Source organism: Dermacentor silvarum, chromosome 4 (assembly GCF_013339745.2).
Source record: "Dermacentor silvarum isolate Dsil-2018 chromosome 4, BIME_Dsil_1.4, whole genome shotgun sequence".
Lineage (NCBI taxonomy): Eukaryota > Metazoa > Arthropoda > Arachnida > Ixodida > Ixodidae > Dermacentor > Dermacentor silvarum.
The window spans coordinates 48,476,335-48,495,674 of record NC_051157.2 but is presented as its reverse complement, the minus strand read 5'-3'; the positions used below and the strand labels follow the sequence as shown (position 1 = coordinate 48,495,674).

The window sequence follows — 19,340 nt, the reverse complement described above, 5'->3', positions numbered from 1 at the left end:
AATCTGTACGTCATCTAAGTACACAGAGTAGAACATAGTACGTGAAATAGCCGTTCGCAGAGAAATCATTTTCACAGTGAAGAGTGTACAGCTAAAGACGCCGCCTTGCGGACCATCAGTCTCTTGCGTGAAAGACCTGGACTTAAAGACCTGGAATGAATTGTCTAATAATGTATTTAATCTGCCAATGTAGTTTGATAATAGCGTTCATATGCTGTGTGTAGATATCACTCCCAATGTTCTATTATTAACCGAGGGACCCACTACAGTTCTTTCACGTTGGGACCCTCATCTGTATATTTGTGATGTAACTACTTTTTTGGAACCAGTAAACTTGAATCTGAACCTGAATCTGAAGGCCTGGCCAATCCTTACATGGTAGGTGCACTTTAACAGGTAGCTTTCGATTGTATTTAGCATGTTGCCACAGACGCCCATGCCAGAAAGATCTCTGAGAATGCCGAAGCCCCATGTTGTCTGTATATTTGTGAAGTTGTAACTACTTTTTTGGAACTAATAAATCTGAATCTGAAGGCCTGGCCCACCCTTGCACGGAAGGTGCGGTTTAACAGGTAGCTTTATATTGTCTTTATCGTGTTGCCACGGACACCCATGACAGAAATATCTCTAAGAATGCCGAAGCGCCATGTCGTGTTATATACTTTTTTTTTTCAAAATCAAGAAATACTGAAAAAAAAAACAACTGCTTGTGTATGAAGGCATCCATAATGTATGCCTCAATGGGGACAATGTGGCCTATCGTTGACCTCCCTTCTCAGAAGCAACACTGGAGAGGATCTAGTTCTTTGTTGTTTTCTAAAAGTAGCTAGGATTAGGCGCCAGTTCACCATTTTTTCATCGAGCTTCCACAGACAACTTGTCAAAGTAAATGGTCTGTAACTGCTAGCTAAAGCCTTGTTTAAGTATGGGAATTACAATTGCTTCTTTCCAAGTACACGGAATGTAACCAGCCGCCCACATGACATTGAATAAAGAGAGAGAGGAATACTTTCAGGGTTTCTGGATGAAGGTACTTGATCATTTCATACATTATGCGGTCGCCACCTGGTGCGGACTTGTTACAACAATTGAGAGATACATGGAGTTCAGCTAAGTTAAATGGAACATTGTATGCCTCATTTTCCGCACATTTAGGTTCAAGAAGCTGTCGCTCTGCGAGTTTGTTAAGTTGCAGGAAAGTGTGCGTGCAATGCGATGCACTAGAGATATATTCAAAGTGTTTGCCCAGAAAATCTGCCTGATATTCAGGGCTATCTCCTTGGGTACTTACTCAGTTTAGGGGGTTTGACTCCCGGATTTTTAATTTATTCACTCTATTCTATACTACTGCCTCACCCGTGTAAGAGTATATCAGAGATATATTTTGTCCCAACTCTCTCTCTTTGCACGTTGACGTGTTCTTCTGCCGTGCGACTTAAACCACTTTGAAATGGAAAATGTTTTCAGTGGTTGGGGAATTGTGAAGCAGTCCCAAAGCTTTGTTTTGGTTTTTGCGTGCTTTCTGACATTCCTTGTTCCATCATGGGATGCGACGCTTATTAGCTATAGCCCGTCCGTTAGTTTGTTTAATACATTTAGTAGCAGCGTCAATAATAAAACATGTTAAGTATGCCACAGCGTCGTCTACATTAAAATAAGCAATGACATCTTGGCCTAAATATGTCAGCTCTCGGAAGAGTTCCTAATTGGGTGAGTCGACTTTCCATGAATGAAAACGTGGCCAGCATCCATCTTGTTTTGTTAAGTTTAACATAATAGGGAAGTGGTCGATCCCAAAGGGGTTCTTAAGAACGGACCACTCCAGGTACGCTATTAGTGTACTCGACACTATGGTTAAGTCTATGGAGGAGTATGTGTAATGTATGTTTTCGCTTTTATGAAGTTGATAATTCTGAGGCATGTACAATATATGAGCTGACATTGACTTGTCAAACACCCCTCAGACAGCAACTGCATCTAGGGTGCGTACGGAGCTCTAGTTCCCGGCAGGCAACACCTTTGTCAACTTTGATAGCCACACCACCGGATGACACGCGAGTATCATCGCGGTCTTCACGAAAAGTAGCAGATTGTCGGGGAAAATCTGTTATCGCATGTTTGAAGTGTGTTTTTTGAACACACAACACCATGGGATTAAATTTGCAGAGGAGTTTTTCAACGTTGTTAGGATTGTGAAGGAAACATGTGGCATTCGAATGAACTATTTCAGTGCACATATTAAAACGAGTTGTGGGCTGCGTGTTTAAGAAAGGTAAGTTAGCTTACAGAGCACTTTACAGGCCCTGTAATGCGGGGTTTCTCTTTTTATTGCGATATCAATTATACGGAGACTCCAAGCGGATTTTTGCCATCGCCGTCGCCGTGAGGTTCCGTGTAAAGTCAAAGGGCGATAAAATCTTCGCCGCGCGCCGTATGCTGTATGTGCGAGGGACGCACATACAGCGCGCGGGGGACGTGCGCTTTCACGGAGAGCGAACGCATGGCGGAGAGCAAACGCGACGTCTCCGTCGCGCGAAAGGCCTTGGGGGGATGGAAGCGAGGGAGAGGCGCGCCGTTGTGCTCCAGAACCAACTGCGCATTTAGCGACCCGGCGCAAGGGGACCTGGCGATTCAATCTCGCGTGCGCAAGGAGGAAAGTAGGAAGGCAGCGCGGGAGGGAGGGGGTGCGGCTTCTACTCTTCCAGCAATTGCGCGCTTGTACTTTGCACTGATGCGAGCCGTCGCGCGCACCGTATCTTGAAAGCGATCTGCACACGGCTCCTACCTTTGTATGCGCTGTGCCTTTGCCGCTCAGTTTCCGTTATAGCGATAGACCGAATGAACCTTCGCTCACTGCTGCTGCGCGCTTGCCCACGCCAGCGTTTTGACAGCGGTTGTCTGAGGTCGTCAAGTGCGGCCTATCCATGTTTGCTTGTGCGCTCTGACACCATGCTTGTTAATTTAGCTATAAGCGAAGTTTATACAGTTATACAGCTAATAAAATTATCCATACTAAGTATAGCTCTCTGCTTATTTGCTATCGCAGTTGAAGCTGCACCTTTCGGGCGAATCCGACTTTTTTGGAGCGGTCGAGACATTCTCGCCGTTCCTTAGGCGCTGCCTGCGCCGTCTGACCGGTAGATGTGTCTGTTGCCCCTTATGGGGTGCTGGACACACACTCTTGCGAGCGGTTTCTTCGCGGGGACGGCCTCGTCTCGAGAAACAAAACACTGGAGGCCACCCACCCGGACGTCGAGGCCTCTCTTGGGCGGCGGAGCAGCGTTACTGCAACCGTCGAGGGGCCAGTAGGCGTTGCCGCCGGCTCCCTGCGAGCGGGCCGGAAAGCCGCCGGAAGCCGTTGTTACGCTGCCCCTTAACACGCCCCTTCGGCAGTGCTATTCATCGGCAGGTAGGATACCCGCCTGCCGTGCCTCCTTAAACAATATATTCTCCTTCAGTTTCAGTGCAACAATTTCCTTTTCTTTTTTCCGGGTAGGGCACGAGCGCGAGTATGCGGCGTGCTCCCCATCACAGTTCACACAATGTAGATCATTTTCGCTTGTTTCAGGCGGGTGTTCATGTGGGCTGCATTTCGCACAGGTCCCTCGACCTCGGCAGTTTTATTTTTAAAATTTATTTAAAGATACCTTGCAGGCTTCAATTGAGACATTCAGTTAGGGGGGCAGTACATAGAAAATACATAGAATAGATGACATACATAAAAAAGTAGCAGTTTACATAACACATTCGGAACTACAACCGATGTACTAACGCGACATAGCGAGATAACGCTAAACAGAGCAACATAACAGTACTAACGCGATAATAAGGTGCAAAACATAGTGCAAATACAAGAATACATGGTGCGACAACCGTAAAACCTCACATTTTATTAGTCATATGGTCGGTCAAAGCGTCACGGAATGAATCCTAGTTGGACAGGCATGCGGTGCTATGCGGGAGAGAATGCCAAAACCTGACGGCACGAGACAGAGCAGAGTATTGGAATGTGTGTGTAGAATAGTAAATGCGAGCATAGCTGAAGTGATTACGAAGCCTATATGACGTGGAGTATAGGGTCGTTTCAAACATGCTGGTGCTCGAGGGAGGTGAATGAATTTGTGTAACAGTGTTAACCGGGCCAATTTTTTTTCAACATAGCAAGTACCGTGCACTGAAAAGTTTTTCACAGCTTTCCTAACCACAGAGAGAGGGAATCACACATCTACATAAAGACTAGTCTTTGCTGCAGGCGCATCTGCCACACCTGTCATGTCTTGCTAAACTCATCTTCACCGTCAAGCACTAGGCTATACACCCACGATTGCAGAACATGCATTTATGGAAACCGCATGATTGCGTTGTACCGACGATTGTAACACAACTTAATATGGGCAAGAGAAAGAGAAAATGAGAGCGAGAGAGAGAGAAGAAAGAGAGAGAGAGAAACACAGATAGAGAGAAAGAGAGATAGAGAGATAAAAAGAAAGGGAGACACAGAGAGAGAAAAAGAAAGAGAGAGAGAGACAGAGACTGAGAAAGAGAAAGAAAGAGAGAGAGAGAGAAGGGGGGGGGGGTTATTGAACCCACTACGCTATACATCCACGCTTGCAGAGCTCCGCTGTTTCATCAGATTTCACAAGCGTGGAACTAGCTTAAATTTTTATTGTAGGTTTAACTTGCTTTCTATTTCCTTGCAGTGCCTAACCCGGCAATAAACTCGTTCACGTTAACGGTTCGAATGCGGCACTTGCAGCTGCGCAGACCTTCATAGACGCGAACGTACTCAACTTTGCTGCTGGAAAAGTGCCTGGCAACATTACTCTCGCTTTCTGCTTCAACAGCATTGACAACTAGCACGATCCTACAATACAAGAAGAAAAATGAAAAGCACGTATTAGCAACGCCAATCCGAGACTATACGAAAAGAAAAAAAAACTGTCACCACATTTAAATCCGCTAGCCTCAGTTGGCCACAAATTCAGCTTTATGAATTGCGGTTATACGCTCATCGTTCACAGGGCCTCCGAGCTTTTCGACAAATAAACGTTTGGTTCTTTTTGCCTGAGGCAATCTTGTGGCGTCAGAAAAACAAAACGAACAAAAGAAAACGCATCGTTTTTGGCGAACCACAGTGAGCTGCCTAATTTGCATGCGTACAAAGCAACCCCCCCTCCGCCATTCTCCTTCCTTCCCGCCTCATCCACTTGTGCAATTTTATCGCGCAAAACATTTCACGGTAGTGTGGCGAGACCACCTCGTTCCGTTTTGGCAGTCCTCCTCACGCGCTGGAGCTCTGATCAAACACTTCCGCAATGCAAAATAACGGAACCGAATATCATCAGTGCGCGCTCAATTTTTCCGTCGAAGAATTCTTACGCGTCAGTGCAGCTAATAAGCGGAAGAATCTCGCAGGCGCAGTCTTCAAATTCGAACTAGCCCTGTATAGAGAAGCTTCCTTCTTTATGTGTGCGCGCGGTCAAATAAAGGCCGCAGGGCAAACACTCAGCGAAACGAGGTAGGCAGCGAATATTTATTTCAACGATGCTGCGAGAATACGCCGTCATTGGTGTAGCCGTCGTAGCGTCGACGGGACGCCAGAAGCAATTCACTCGAACGGCAGACGAGAAACGGTGGGAAAGAAGACTCCATTGTCGAGAATTTGATATTCTCGATTATGTTCGCTCCATAAGCAAAACGAGCTCGCCTCTGAGCATGTGGACGTGTAAATAAATAATAATAATAAAAGAAGAAGAATACTGAGCGGGTGACATTTGCATAAATATTGCGTCGCCATACAGGAGCCTGCGTTTGAAGCCCCGCTCCCTATATTACTCTGGGCATTGTGGTTTCAGGTCGTCATACCCGCATCGTATGAAAGGGGCGTAGTGGCGTAAAAGATGAGGCGAGCGGAATAGAAGGACGGGGCTGATGTGGTCTTCTGTCGATCATCGTTCTCAAAACATTGAAGAAGAATCAGAGGCGCGCGTTTGTGAAGTGGTTACGGTAAGTATATAGGCATAGACTGAGTGACAGTACGGGAACCACACCTAACCACTTTTGAAGGTTAGTCAAGATAACATTCGGGATTCAACTGACGAGGATAGATAAGTGTAAATCAGATGAAATTGAAGTGGCGAAGATAAATGCAGCTAGTTAAGAGGCATTCAAAGGAATGTATCGTACTCATGTAAGAGCGAATTTTGTTTATCTAAGCGTGTGATTTGGTCGCGGTAAATGCACACGATAAAGTGCCGTGCAATATAACTACACGGTTTGTCAGGTATGGTATCGGAGCTACCCTATTGTTGTAGTGACATTATTGGATTATTTTCTACCTCAGATATATCTACAGCTGATCATATATTTTTCTGAGATCCCAGACTTATTGCTCGCATTTAATCTCCATTCCATCTAAATTCAATATTTATTTGTCACTCTATCAGCGGAAGCTGCTATCATAAGGATTTAACATTATACATTAGGAGTGAAAATTTCATTCATACTTTCACATTATGTTTATAGACAATTAACGAGGAGAACAATTAACTACGCTGTCGGAAAGCGCCGAAACTCGAATGAAGTACAATCGTAAACAACATGTACACATCAAGAATTATGCTTTAACGGCAAGTCTTTATCACAATAAAAAAAAAAAAAAAATCGCGCACTCAAGACATGATCACACAGCTCTCATCGACTGGGCTATCAACAATAAGACAGAGAGCAGGGAAATTGTTTACAAAGCTTTGTTTTCAATCCTAGCGTCGTCCCTAGCATTACAATCTTATCTGAAACCTCGTGACTGCAATGAGCTATTACAATATAAAACTGACAAAGGATAATAGGGATTGAAATTGTAAACGCGGCTAGCTCACCCTTTCTTCGCTAAAGAAAATGAATCCTTTTGAGATAAATAACAGTTTTGATGAAATTTCAGGATCTCCAATTTTCCTGGAAATATAAGTGGTACCCATGAAGGCAATCAGATGTTTGCTTATAACGTTTCGTTGCCATATCTCTCCATTAAATCTATATTTGCACTGGTCTGGTCTTGTTACCTTCCGGCTGGGATAATTAATGCAACAAAACTGCACAAATCGATCACAATATTTTATGTTATCTTTCACTGGCTTTTTATTCAAAGATATAAGCTTTTTGAAGCTCTCTTTCGCAAGGTTGATTTCAATTCAAGTTTTCTAGTCTGTCAATTTTGGGCCTCGGCGGTGTTTTAGTCTCAAGGATGTATTTGACGCTGTAATATCCTCCAACCATCAAAACGTTTGCCATCTTAATACCTACTTCCCTCTCCTTATTACATTTTTTTTCTATTTTCTTTTGTTCCAATCATTCAATAAATATTTTTCCTATTTCTTTTAAACGCAGTTCCCAATTATTCTGGTTTAATTACCGAATTGCACACTATCCTTTTGTTTACAGTTTAACTTTTCAGATATCGTCGCTTTGTTGCTGTAATTATCAATACTTATGGTTTTCCTACAACCGCCCAACCACACAATTATTTTGGGTACGTGCCATGCTTAAAAGTTATCATCATCACTATCAGCATGACAGTTTACTTTTGGCGAGACGTCAAAGATGTCGGTTCTTTCTCGTATAGCGACAGAATATCATTCATGTAAATTCCTAAAACGTAGCTGATTGTCACTTGTGCCCTAGGAAGTAATAATCTATATACGTACGATGCAGACAGGGCTTTGCCACACATATATCTAGCAGTTCAAGCAAGTCATACGTCTAAGAAGTATACCAGTATACAGGTTAATAATTGCTATCTTTCTACGACGCTTAAAATAGAGTGAGAAATATGACTGCCATACACGCCATTGAACGGCGAGATTTTATGCTGTCGACAAGGCATTCACGGGGAGCTACCCTCTATCAGCATTCCGCTTTGCGTATGTACCCACTCGTGTTTTTCTAAAATGACGTAAATGTTGCCACGCAAAGAGAGGATCTTTATATGTTGAAACTTCATTAGGAAGAGTGAAAGGAAAGAAAACACACACACGCACACGCACACGCACACACACACACACACACACACACACACACACACACACACGCGCGCGCGCGCGCGCGCGCGCGCCGCGCGCGCGCAAACACAGACAGAAGCACTTTTAAGCGCTACCCAGGGAAGTAAGACACTACCTAATCAGCGTGATTTGCTTGCTTAGGCTAAGAAGTGCAACAATAAATTGTGACAGTATGTCAACATTTCTGCATCGTTACATACAAAAAAAAAAGTGAGAGAGGCGGCATGAGGCTGAAACATAATGATTGCACCCGATTTATTTGTAACCTTTAAAGTCTGTTTTGCCTTAGAATCTGAACCAAGAAAAAGAGAAATAAATTAGTCTTAATCAAGACGCGTAATATCAAAGTTTACAAGAGAACCATTCGCTGCATGAAACAAACATATAAACGCACTAATTACATTGGAAGCCTGTTATTGTCACCCGGGCACTGAAATGAACGTGTCATATTATTGCCTCTTACAATTTGAAACAACGCGGCGCGCAAAAACGGGATCGATAATCGTCCCTCCCCTTTATTTTTTCAACCCTTCCGTCGAAACTAATAATCGACTCGCGCCTTTCATCCTTCTCGGTTCTCACCGTTTCTCGAATGTAACATGCAAATTCCCCGGAAACATCTGTTCTGAATGTTCATCACCCTGCGCTGGGCGGCTTCGATAACGCGAAACGCAGCGCGCGGCCACGCCAGGTTTTGTGTGCCCGGATGATAACTTATCTCAGCGTGCGCAGAGCCAAAGAACAACCCCGCACTAACTCGGTTTCTTTCTATATATAGCTTGGGCAGAACCCCCCCCCCCCCCCCCCCCCTTGGGGTTCTGTCCGCAGCGCTGTTACCATAATTCTTTTATTTCCTTCCTCTCTCTCTTTCTTTTTGCAGTATTTCTCTGTCATCGCCTTTGAAGCGGCAATGGTTCGAAGCGGGACTGAGGGGGGCCGAGAAAAGAAACGTTATGCAACGAAAAACCCGGCGGGGCGAACCCGATGAAGCGAAAAGCCACGGATGGTGACATTCGGCCGGAGCACTGGCGGTGGCTTTCTCTTCACTAGTGTGTTCCATCACCTTCGGCGCTAAACCTCATTCCCACTTACCTTTCGTTGTTTCTTTTTTTTTAGCTCATTCACCAATCTAGTTTTTCGCACCGGAGCTCGGGAACAGTGGAGCCAAAAAAAGAAGTGAAAAAAACAGAAGAAAGAAAGAAAGGACAGCAGAGAGGAGAGAACCTGGCTGAGGCAACAGAGAAACAAAAGGTGTAGCGACCGAGCGCACCACCACCAAGACGGGGCGAAGGTAATGGATCGCGACGCCAAGCAAACACCTCGGTAACAACGGTGTTCCGCGACGACCGTCTCGGCTGTCCTACCTTTCTTGTTTTCTTTTATTACTCTCTGTGTAGCTCTGTTTCTCTTGCTGCGTTTTCGCTTTTCTCGATACCGGAGCGCCGAGACACCGGGGGCTTCTTTCTCTTTCTCTTTTTTTTTTCTTTTTTTTTTTTTTGGGGGGGGGGGGGGGGGGTCTGGCAAGAATGACGCGTCCGTCCCGCGCTATTGTCCCGGGACTGGCTAATGGAGGAGCAAATTGAAGTGCTTGCCTGGCAGAGAACGAAAGGTTCAGCCGGCCGCGGCACGAATCCCAGGGCGGGCACCCCATCCGCCTCCTCGAAAATGGACGCCGACATCGTCTCGTCTTCCTGCACGGCCATCGAAGACACAGATGGCCCCGCTAGTGGGTCATTCAAACTGCTCGTGTCTTTTTTTTTTTTTTCCTCTCTACGGGCACGTTGTCTTTATACACTGGACACAGTGGTGTATTTATAACTCTTGAGTCCTGCGTGATTTCGCTTTGACTCCGTCGTTAACACACAGGACTCCATGTACAACCATCGACAGCATATTCTAGTTCATGTTTATTCCGTCCCGTATTTTTCCCTCTATACATATCCAGCCTTCGATGGCAGAGTATGCTACTTCGCGCGATGTGCTTTCAATTCTGGTAGGTTACGCACTGCAACATTTTTTTCTGGTCCGGAGAAACGTAGTAGATTCCTCAATTTATGTCGCTTTGCCATCGAACCTTATACCTGCAGCAAGACAATCAAAAAATTAAAATTAAATTATGTGGTTTTACGTGTCAAAACCACGATCTGATTATGAGGCACGCCTAGTGAGGAACTCCGGAAATTTGTTAACGTGCACCTAAATCTAAGTACACGGGTGTTTTTTGGCATTTCTCCCCCATCTAAATGCGGCTGCCGTGGCCGGGATTCGATCCCGCGACCTCGTGCTCAGCAGCCCAACACCATAGCCACTGAGCAACCACGGCGGGTAGCAAGACCATCTTTACCGCTGTGATCCTACACACTCCAAGCCCTCCCCTCTATACCAGCATTAAAAAAAGAAAGAAAGAGAGAGAGAGAAAGGAAGAAAGAAAGAAAGAAAGGAAAAACGAAGGAAGAAAGAATTGTTCAATATTTCATTAAGTTCATTAGGTTCATTAAGTTGAATATATTTTATTTGGCGTCACTACGACTGCAGAACTGTGCGCACTCTGTTCTACTCTGAAGTTCATAACTGTAGAGCTGTCAGAGTCATGGTTCGTCTTCGACTGTAAGGCAGCTTTTGAGTGTGTTATGTCACCGTTATATCACAGAACTAATGATTAACTAGTCGCTTACTTAAGCAGACTTCATCACAATGCACTTAATAAAGGCCACAACGTCACATCACTGCACATTAGTGCAGTAGCATATCAGTGAATACCGTGTCATTGTAACTTATATGGTAATAACCGTGCAGATGAAGCCATCCGATGTGCCAATGATGCGATCCAAATACCGAACCACTTTTGAGAACCGATGCACCTTTACCAAGGCTTCGTTTGCTGGAGCGCGAGCTAAGTTGCTTGTAATTTAAAACATCGCCAAAGACGGAACACCCGTAAAAGAAGGACACAAATACGCCCAGTGGAACTCTATAAAGCTTGGATCCGCGTCTTTTTTTTTTAATATATGGTTTTTAGGAGATGTTGGCGCCTTTAATTGGCGCCGGCTACTCCTTTTCACATAGAGGTATGAAAAAAAAGAAAGAAAGAATGAACCTACAAATTAAATGTCAAATCCAAATCACAATAACACAAAGTCCAGTCACATAAGGGCACTAATACCACACTAATACGGAAAGTTCAGTCACGAAGGCGCATAAAGTTAAACACAAAATCCAGTCACATAAGTATACTAATGTCACACTAAAACTGAAAGTCCACTCAGAAAAAGGGCACACAAAGTTCAGTCACATAGCTGCACTAAAGTAAACACAAAGTCCGGTCACGTAATTATACTAAAATCACGGCACATAAGATAGCATGGATTCGATTTAAAGGAAACTACATGAACCCAGGTACGAATTGACCATAGAGTGAGTTTATCACATGTAAACACTCTTTTCAATAGTTTCCGAGAATATTGCTCGCTTCTATAAATCTTTGGAGGGCCATTAACGCTCGTCTTTGCAACGAATATGTTGGCCAAGGACCTAATATCTTCCTGAGGCTGAAGGGCCTGCGGTCTAATGTCTCTAAATAACGTGCTAAACGTTGTCTGTGTGTATCGTGTCGCGGACATTCTAACAGAAGATGCTGTACATCCTCATCCGCGTGGCCACAAGTACATTCCGGACTATCAGCTCTCGAAATTTTTTGGAGAAAATGTTTTGTGTACGCGGTACCGAGCCGCAGACGGTGAATGAGTGTTTCGAAGGCTCTGGTTGTATTTAATGTGGACGGGATTTTGAATTGAAGTGCAGGGTCAATGTGAAATAAATCTGAAGATTTCGAGTTCTGATCAAACCATGTCGCTTTGCAACCACGGACTGAGATCTGTCTTAGTATGTGCTGCAATTCTCCTTGCGTTAGAGGGAGACCGTGTGTGTCGGTATTAATATGCGCTTGTCTAGCAGCCATGTCTGCTGCAACATTCCCTGGGATATTGCAGTGCCCTGGTATCCATTGGAACAGTATTGTGCGGGATTTTTCACTTGCCTTTGTGAGCTCCTTTAGTGTCTCATAAACTAACGCCATGTTTTGGGAATTGCTGATGCCACCATGAAGTGACGACAAAGCTGCTTGTGAGTCACAAAGGATGACCCATTGGTTCCCTTCTTGAGTTGAATTTATGTATCGTAACACAGACAATATAGCAAAAAGCTCTGCTGTAGTTGATGATGTCGTGTGAGAAAGTTTAAACGTCTGTATTCGGTTCCATTCTGGAATGACAAAGGCAGCTGTAGAAGAATTTGGTTGACAAGAACCGTCTGTATACGCTTGAATATATCCAGGGTAGCGAAAGTATATCTGGTACAGCGCCAGTTGTTGGGCTGCTAGCATAAACATGTCTCGTTTGCGAATAATTCCGTCAACCGAAAGTTCAATTTTTGGGGCAACAAGTCGCCATGGAGGGTAGGAAATATCTGAGATCCAAAATTCGTTGTGTGGTAGTAGATGTTTTTGCACCTGAATCACAGTATTGGTGTTCGCCCTGTCTCTCTCAATAAGTGTAATTGCTAGTGGGTGCCTTTTGTGCTGCACTGAAACACGAAAGTAGTGTCGACAGGTTTCAACCGTCCTCATAATTGGGAATGGAGGATGACGTGCCTCTGCAATTACTAAGGAACTTGAGGTTGCTCGGGGAACACCTAAGCATACTCTAAGGCTCCTAGCTATTAACCGTTGAAGTCGCTCTTCAGATGAACGGGAGATTCCATGCAGAACAGGTGAAGAGTAAGCAATTTTTTGCTTTATAAGTGCATTATGCACTTTCAGTAGAGAAGAAACCGACCCTCCCCATGTCGTGCCTGCTACGCGGCGAAGAACATTTATTGTTGAGTTTATTTGTTCTTCGAGTGCTTTAATGTGAGCATTCCAAGAAAGTTGTCTGTCTAGTATAACCCCCAGAAATTTGTGTTGTTTTACTATGTCTAAACGTTGCCCCTTAAGGCACAGCTGAAAGTCTTTTAGGCATCCTCTGGTAAATGGTAGCACAGCCGTCTTACTGTAAGACAGCTCCATTCCTCTTTCCATTAAGAATTTGTCCACAATGTTTAGGCCTTCCTGCAAAGTTGATTGAACAAGGCTAGCGCATGAACCAGAGGCCCAAATACAAACATCATCCGCATATATAGAATAATGTAGTGCAGGTGGAAGTCTCCGTGGTAAATCCGCCATTACACAATTAAAGAGAAACGGGCTTAAGACACTGCCTTGTGGGACTCCTTGAATAAGATTATGAGAGGAACTTTTTCCTTCGCTTGTTTGAATAAATATTGATCTGCCATTCAAGAAGTTGGATATCCACCGTAGCGTCCTTCCAGAGACTCCCAGTTCTAGCAGACCACACAGTATATGAACATGACTGACTGTGTCGAAGGCTCGCTTAATGTCTAAAAAAACCGCTATTGTGACATTTCCCTTAGCTCGTTCATGTTCAACATAGGTGACGATATCCAAAATTGCATCCATGGTGCATCGCCGCCTTCGAAATCCTGTCATGTGATCTGGAAGAACTTCTGTTTGCTCACACCACCATTGCAGCCTAGTGTCAATCATTTTCTCCATGACCTTGCACAGACAGCTCGTCAGGCTCACAGGACGAAAAGACTCAAGAGATAGAGGAGTTTTACCAGGCTTCAATATAGGTATCACACGTGCTGTTTTCCAAGAGTCAGGGACATACTCCTTTTTCCACAAGTCATTCAGTAACTCCAAAAGTGCCAATCGACCATTAGGTCCCATGTTTTGCAACATACTGTATGTAATGGAATCTGGACCTGCAGCAGTCTTTGTCTTACAAGACGCAAGTGCACATTTTAGCTCAATCATAGAGAATTCATAGTCTAATTGCACATGCTGTGACTGAAAACACGCAAAAATTTTTTGTTTTGCCATTTTAACTGAATTTTGAAACTCAGGAAAAGTAATAGAAATGCTTGTTCTAGTTATAATCTTGCAGAATTCTTCAGCAATCTCTAATTCTGAAGTATCCCTGGCTATTGAGAGAGCACGAAACGGTTGTGTTTGAACAACAGGGCCGCTTAATGCACGAATAGTCATCCATATTCGAGGAACTGGTGTCAGGGGAGACAACGTATTGCAATATTCACGCCATCTTTTTTTCCCTAATTTTTGTAGTCGTCTTCGCATGACTGAGTGGACTTGCTGCGAATTTCTATACGCTTCTATATTTCCACTGCGGCGGTAAGCTCTTTCTGCTCTTCTTCTTATAGCTCTCAAGTGTTCATATTCTCCATCAACTGATGTGTATTCATCAGGAATGGGCACTTGTTTCGTACACAATTTCATTGTTTCTTGTATAACTGATGTGAGTGTCTCTACGTCAGTTTCACGATCTACTCGACTGGATAAGTGTTGACGAAAAAGCTGCCAATTTGTTATATCCACGTATCTTCGTTTCGCAGTGCTTTTTAACCGTGGATGTGATATAAGAATTGGGAAATGATCACTTCCACGTGTTTCTGCGTCTGTTGTCCACCCAGTATCGGTAACAAGATCATTGGAGCATAGTGTTACGTCTATACAACTGGCATAGCGATATCCACGCATAAATGTCACAGATCCATCATTCAATACTGACAGATTGCATATTTCCGCGGCGCATTGAACGATATTCCCACGTGTATCACAGTGGTTGCTCCCCCATGTTACGTTGTGTGCGTTAAAGTCACCACATATGAAAATATTTGATCTTGTTATGCTAAAAATGCTAATCAATTCATCAGTCGTAATACGTCTCGATGCTTGCAGGTATATGCTTACGATTGTTATACATTTTTTTGCGAGATATACTTTGCAGGCAACGTATTCAGGAAAATCCGAACTGCTTGATTGAATAAGGTGAGAGGGCAAATCTTTTCGAACGCAGAGCATTGTTCTACTGTTTCCCGATGGACGAGATGATTTATATGTTATGTAATTAGAAATACGAAAATCATCACGTACACCAGCCTCTTGTATGCACAATACAGGGAAGCTGTATTGTGCAACTAACTTGCGAAAATCAGCAGATTTGGATCGAAGGCTATTAGCGTTCCACTGAAATATTACGACATTTTCGTAACGACTATTCATAATTGCCATCCGGTAGCACTGATGTGGATAGTTGATTCATTAATGGCTCCATAGACAACAGTGCCTTTACCTCTGGAAGCTTGTTCGCCTGAGGTAGAGCTGTGACAATTGCTCGAATTGCAGCAAACAGCATAGGTAGAATCATCTGTCCAACACTGAGTGACGCGGTGTTATCCTGGAATGTCGATCTTCCGGCCGCCGTTTGCGGTGATCGCTGAGGGGTGCTCTGAGAGGGTCGCTGAGGTTGTCCAAGCTTAGGTCGCTGATATTGTTGTGATGTGTGGTCTTCAGTGGAGGTAGCGGAATGATGACTCCGCTGTCTCTGCGACTCTTGTCCAGCTGGTTGCTTTAGTGCCGACGCATACGATGGTTGTTTTGATTTCTGTTCAGTTGCTGTAAACTGACGATTTTTCGCTGGGCTTACTGCATCAAGATTCGGAAGAGGCTCCTTGTGTCGTGGTTGTTTCCCATGAATTAGTTCATGTTTGCGTAGCATGGATGCGGCCTTATTCTGTGGACATCCTGAGAAGGAAGCCGTATGGTTACCCGCACAATTTGCACATTTAGGCTGTCGTACAGACTTGCATTCAGTGTGCTCATGGTTCTCGGAGCAGATTTTACATCGACGTGATCCGCGACAGTTTTTTGCCAGGTGTCCAAACCTCTGACAATTATAACACCTCAACGCAGGACCAAGGTACTCTTCCACCGGGTGGCTGGTGAACCCCAAGTGGATTCTCTGAGGCATAGGCTTGTCGTCTCTGAAGTGAAGGATTACACTGTATAAAGAGCGGGATTTAACTGTACCATCCTCCAAACGATAGTATCTTGCTTGGCGGCGGACTGATATTACTCCAAAATCTTTCAAAAACTCGAGCAGTTGTCCTTCAGTGTATTGAAGTGGCACGTGATGAATCTTCCCGACATTTCGAGTGTACGAAGCCGGTATGTAGGGCTTAACTTGTAGTCCTGCTACTTCCTGTAGTAAAAGCAGGTTTTTCGCCGATGCCACTGAGGCAACAGACACTGAGAAACTGCCGTCTCCGTTTACTCGGAACGACTGCACTTTTTCCTTTGCCGCCGACACAATTTCTGAGGAAACACGATTCGGATTCACTTGCCAAAAAGTGTGTCCTTCTTCTGACGGTCGGAATACCACTGGGATTCCTTCACTTCTTTTCTTTTTGTAGGTCACAGATGTGAAAGGTGCTTCATCACACTCAATGTCTTCATAATCGCTTAAGTCATAGTTTGAAGTATTGTCGTTATCTTGATTCTGAGTTTCCTCAAGACGAGGTCTCTTGCTCTCACCTTCGCTGGGTTCCACCATGGTCACCGGAGGCGGGCCATCAGCACCTTGATGATCAAGGACTAGCCGTGCTGGCCTGATGATATCATTCGCATGATGCACGTTGGCAGAATCTTGGACGCGCTCCTGCGTTGCACTCATGTGCCTCAAAACACGCTGGCGGTCATAGGGCTCGTGCCGCCGTTCTCGGCTGCCTACCGCCGTAGCGGTTGGAGACACTCCGACGGAGAAGGTAGTGAAGGCTTCGTACCTGGTTACAATGGGCTCGTAGGTCGCTACACTTCTTCTCACTCAATTTCTGAGTAATGAAGTCCAGGCACAATGTAAACAAAATAGTAAAACTGAAGTAAAAGGCGAGCAGCAAATAACAGGGCCAGCGCCTCGGAGAACTTCTTCTTCTTCCTCGATCAGGATCCGCGTCTACAGTTCCGGAGTGCGTCTACAGTTCCGGAGGAGTGCCTCCTTATCGAGCGGAATTCCATGCGGAAGATGGATCCGCGTCTACAGTTCCGTCTTCCGCATGGAATTCCGCTCGATAAGGAGGCACTCGTGTGCCGTCTGTGGTTAGTCGTAGCCTTCCCGAACGTCTGCTCATTCGGCATCAGAATGGCCCGAAAGCCCCCCCCCCCCCCCCCCCCCCCCCCCTCGCGCCAAGTGTGGCTGCGAGGAGACTATTACGCACCCCTCTTGCGAGCTTCCTTGCCACAGCTCACCTAGAAAAGAGTTCTCGACAGCAGTGCACAGACTGGCCTATCGCCCCTTGTCAGAAGAGCACAGAAGGTCCTCAGCACAAAAGGAGTACTCGTTGTTGCGTTACTTAAGGACGTCCGGACTGACGACTTTAGCCCCTCACCTCAGCCCCGGGTAGCAAGCTAGTATATACGTTGGGTAACCTCTCGGTCTTTCCTTCTCTTTTTTATTTATCTCCGTATACCTGAAGATGTGTGTGCGTGTGCGTGTGCGTGTGCGTGCGTGCGTGCGTGCGTGCGTGCGTGCGTGCGTGCGTGCGTGCGTGCGTGCGTGCGTGCGTGCGTGCGTGCGTGCGTGCGTGTGTGTGTGTGTGTGTGTGTGTGGTGTGTGTGTGTGTGTGTGTGTGTGTGTGTGTGTGTGTGTGTGTGTGTGTGTGTGTGTGTGTGTGTGTGTGTGTGTGTGTGGTGTGTGTGTGTGTGTGTGCGTGCGTGCGTGCGTGCGTGCGTGCGTGCGTGCGTGCGTGCGTGCGTGCGTGCGTGCGTGCGTGCGTGCGTGCGTGCGTGCGTGCGTGTGCGTGTGTGGGAGGGGGTGGGAGGGGGTGGGGGAGGGGTGGCAGGAAAGGGACTAGTTCTAGTTCACTTAACTTGACTAGATACGGAGTTATTTCATTACAGTTGATTTAATATTTGTTTATGATTTCTTCCTCGTTACACGTCTGTTGTCGTTTATTGCCCGAATAGATGTCTAGCTATAACGCCTTGTGCAGATCATTCATGAAACAAGGAGAAGCCTCGCGGTGTACCGGCTGTTATGTTTACGCAAAATCAGCGTAACTGCATTTGTAAATGACTGCGATGCTACTCGTTGCAACTGAACATCCGTTTTATCCAATACCAAAAAAAATTCATTAATTAAATGTATACAAGTAAGCTTTGACTGTTTCATGAAAATCGTCCATGTTGGTTAAGCGATATTTACACAGGAGAGCCCTCGACGCGGAGAGGTGCGTGACGTAATTAGCCGTCACACTGTTTTCCGCTGCACCCCCGCTCGCACGGATATTGTGGGGATTGAGGGATGTCAATGTTGGCAGATGGTTGTAGCGGTCGATACTCTCGACACCGAGCATGCGCCCGAGCGCGGGTATGCTGTGTTGAGTGAGACGAAGAACAAGAGTCGCTTCATCGCTGAACTTCGATATGTCAGCAAATGTTCATGCCACTCAAGAACAATCACTGGCAAGTGAACAAGACCACCAAGCACCAGCAAAAGCGGCGATTTCGATACCTCCTGTGAGTGTGGCGTGCTAGGTTGCTAGACCAGCCGGCAAGATTCCCGCTATATCGCCCTTAGGGCGGGATACGAAAGAATAATGGGAACCGAGGGGCTCGATTTTATTAGTCATAACCACATAAAGCCAACAGACAACGAAGCCAAGGAAAGCATCGGGGAAATTAGGTGTAGTTGAAATTTGAATGTAGAAAATAATGAAGCAAAGGGAAAGGAAAGGGGACGAAAAGATAACTTGTCGCTGGCGGGAGCCGAACCCGCAACCTCCGCATTACGCGTGCGTTGCACTATCAGGCGGGATGTTTTGCACTGGGCAGGATGTTTTGCAACGGCGCTGCAAAACGTCTCCCATCTTCCGGCGATGTCTGCATCGGCCCCTTGGCCTCGAAAAGGGGTGACGCTATCGTCACGTGACGAGATATGCGCACTCCCCCGCTGAAAAGTGTGTGTGTGTGTGGAGGGGGGGGGGGGGGGGATTTCTCCCTCGTGTGAGTACCGTTTTATCCTGGTTCAATGCAAGTATACATTACATGTTAAACTGTAGTCTCGCTATTAAACTTATGCCGTTGAGTCCAGTGTATACGTTTAATTGTAGCCGCTAGCAGTGATACGTCAGACACAAATCACCAATGTAACTTATCCGCGCCACGCATTGACAGGCCCCCTTGCTCTGGTGTAATACTGACTGAAGTGCGTCCTTGATCGAGGTGAGGGTGTTCATACGTTATGCCTACTGCGCTTGCCATAAAAAAAAAGTCCGCACTCTCACACACGCCGACGTGCGGGTGCTCACAAGCCCGCGTTTGCCACGTCCTTGCCCGCGTAGGTCGCGAATTCCAGGCGCGGTAAACCCAGC

General features: G+C 45.5%; 2 protein-coding genes across 2 annotated transcripts in view; both read right to left on the bottom strand.

Moving 5' to 3' along the window:
- LOC119448599 (uncharacterized) overlaps positions 1 to 19,340 on the bottom strand; it is a 259,182-nt gene that overhangs the window by 219,767 nt on the left and 20,075 nt on the right. The gene's annotated exons all lie outside the window — the stretch shown is intronic.
- Positions 11,261 to 16,770, bottom strand: LOC125944695 (uncharacterized). The gene is made up of 2 exons (XM_049665556.1): positions 15,748 to 16,770; positions 11,261 to 12,335 (listed from the first exon to the last, which is right to left on the bottom strand). The coding sequence occupies exons 1-2, from the start codon at positions 16,643 to 16,645 to the stop codon at positions 11,500 to 11,502; spliced, it is 1,734 nt and encodes a 577-aa protein (XP_049521513.1). The 5' UTR covers positions 16,646 to 16,770; the 3' UTR covers positions 11,261 to 11,499.

What these genes read in the sequence shown, in the direction of transcription:
- LOC125944695 (XM_049665556.1), bottom strand. Translation starts at nt 16,645, where the DNA reads ATGAGTGCAACGCAGGAGCGCGTCCAAGATTCTGCCAACGTGCATCAT. An exon ending in ACAGCCTAAATGTGCAAATT is followed by an intron (nt 12,336 to 15,747) that starts GTGCGGGTAACC and finishes ATTCTTCTACAG; the next exon opens with CTGCCTTTGTCATTCCAGAA.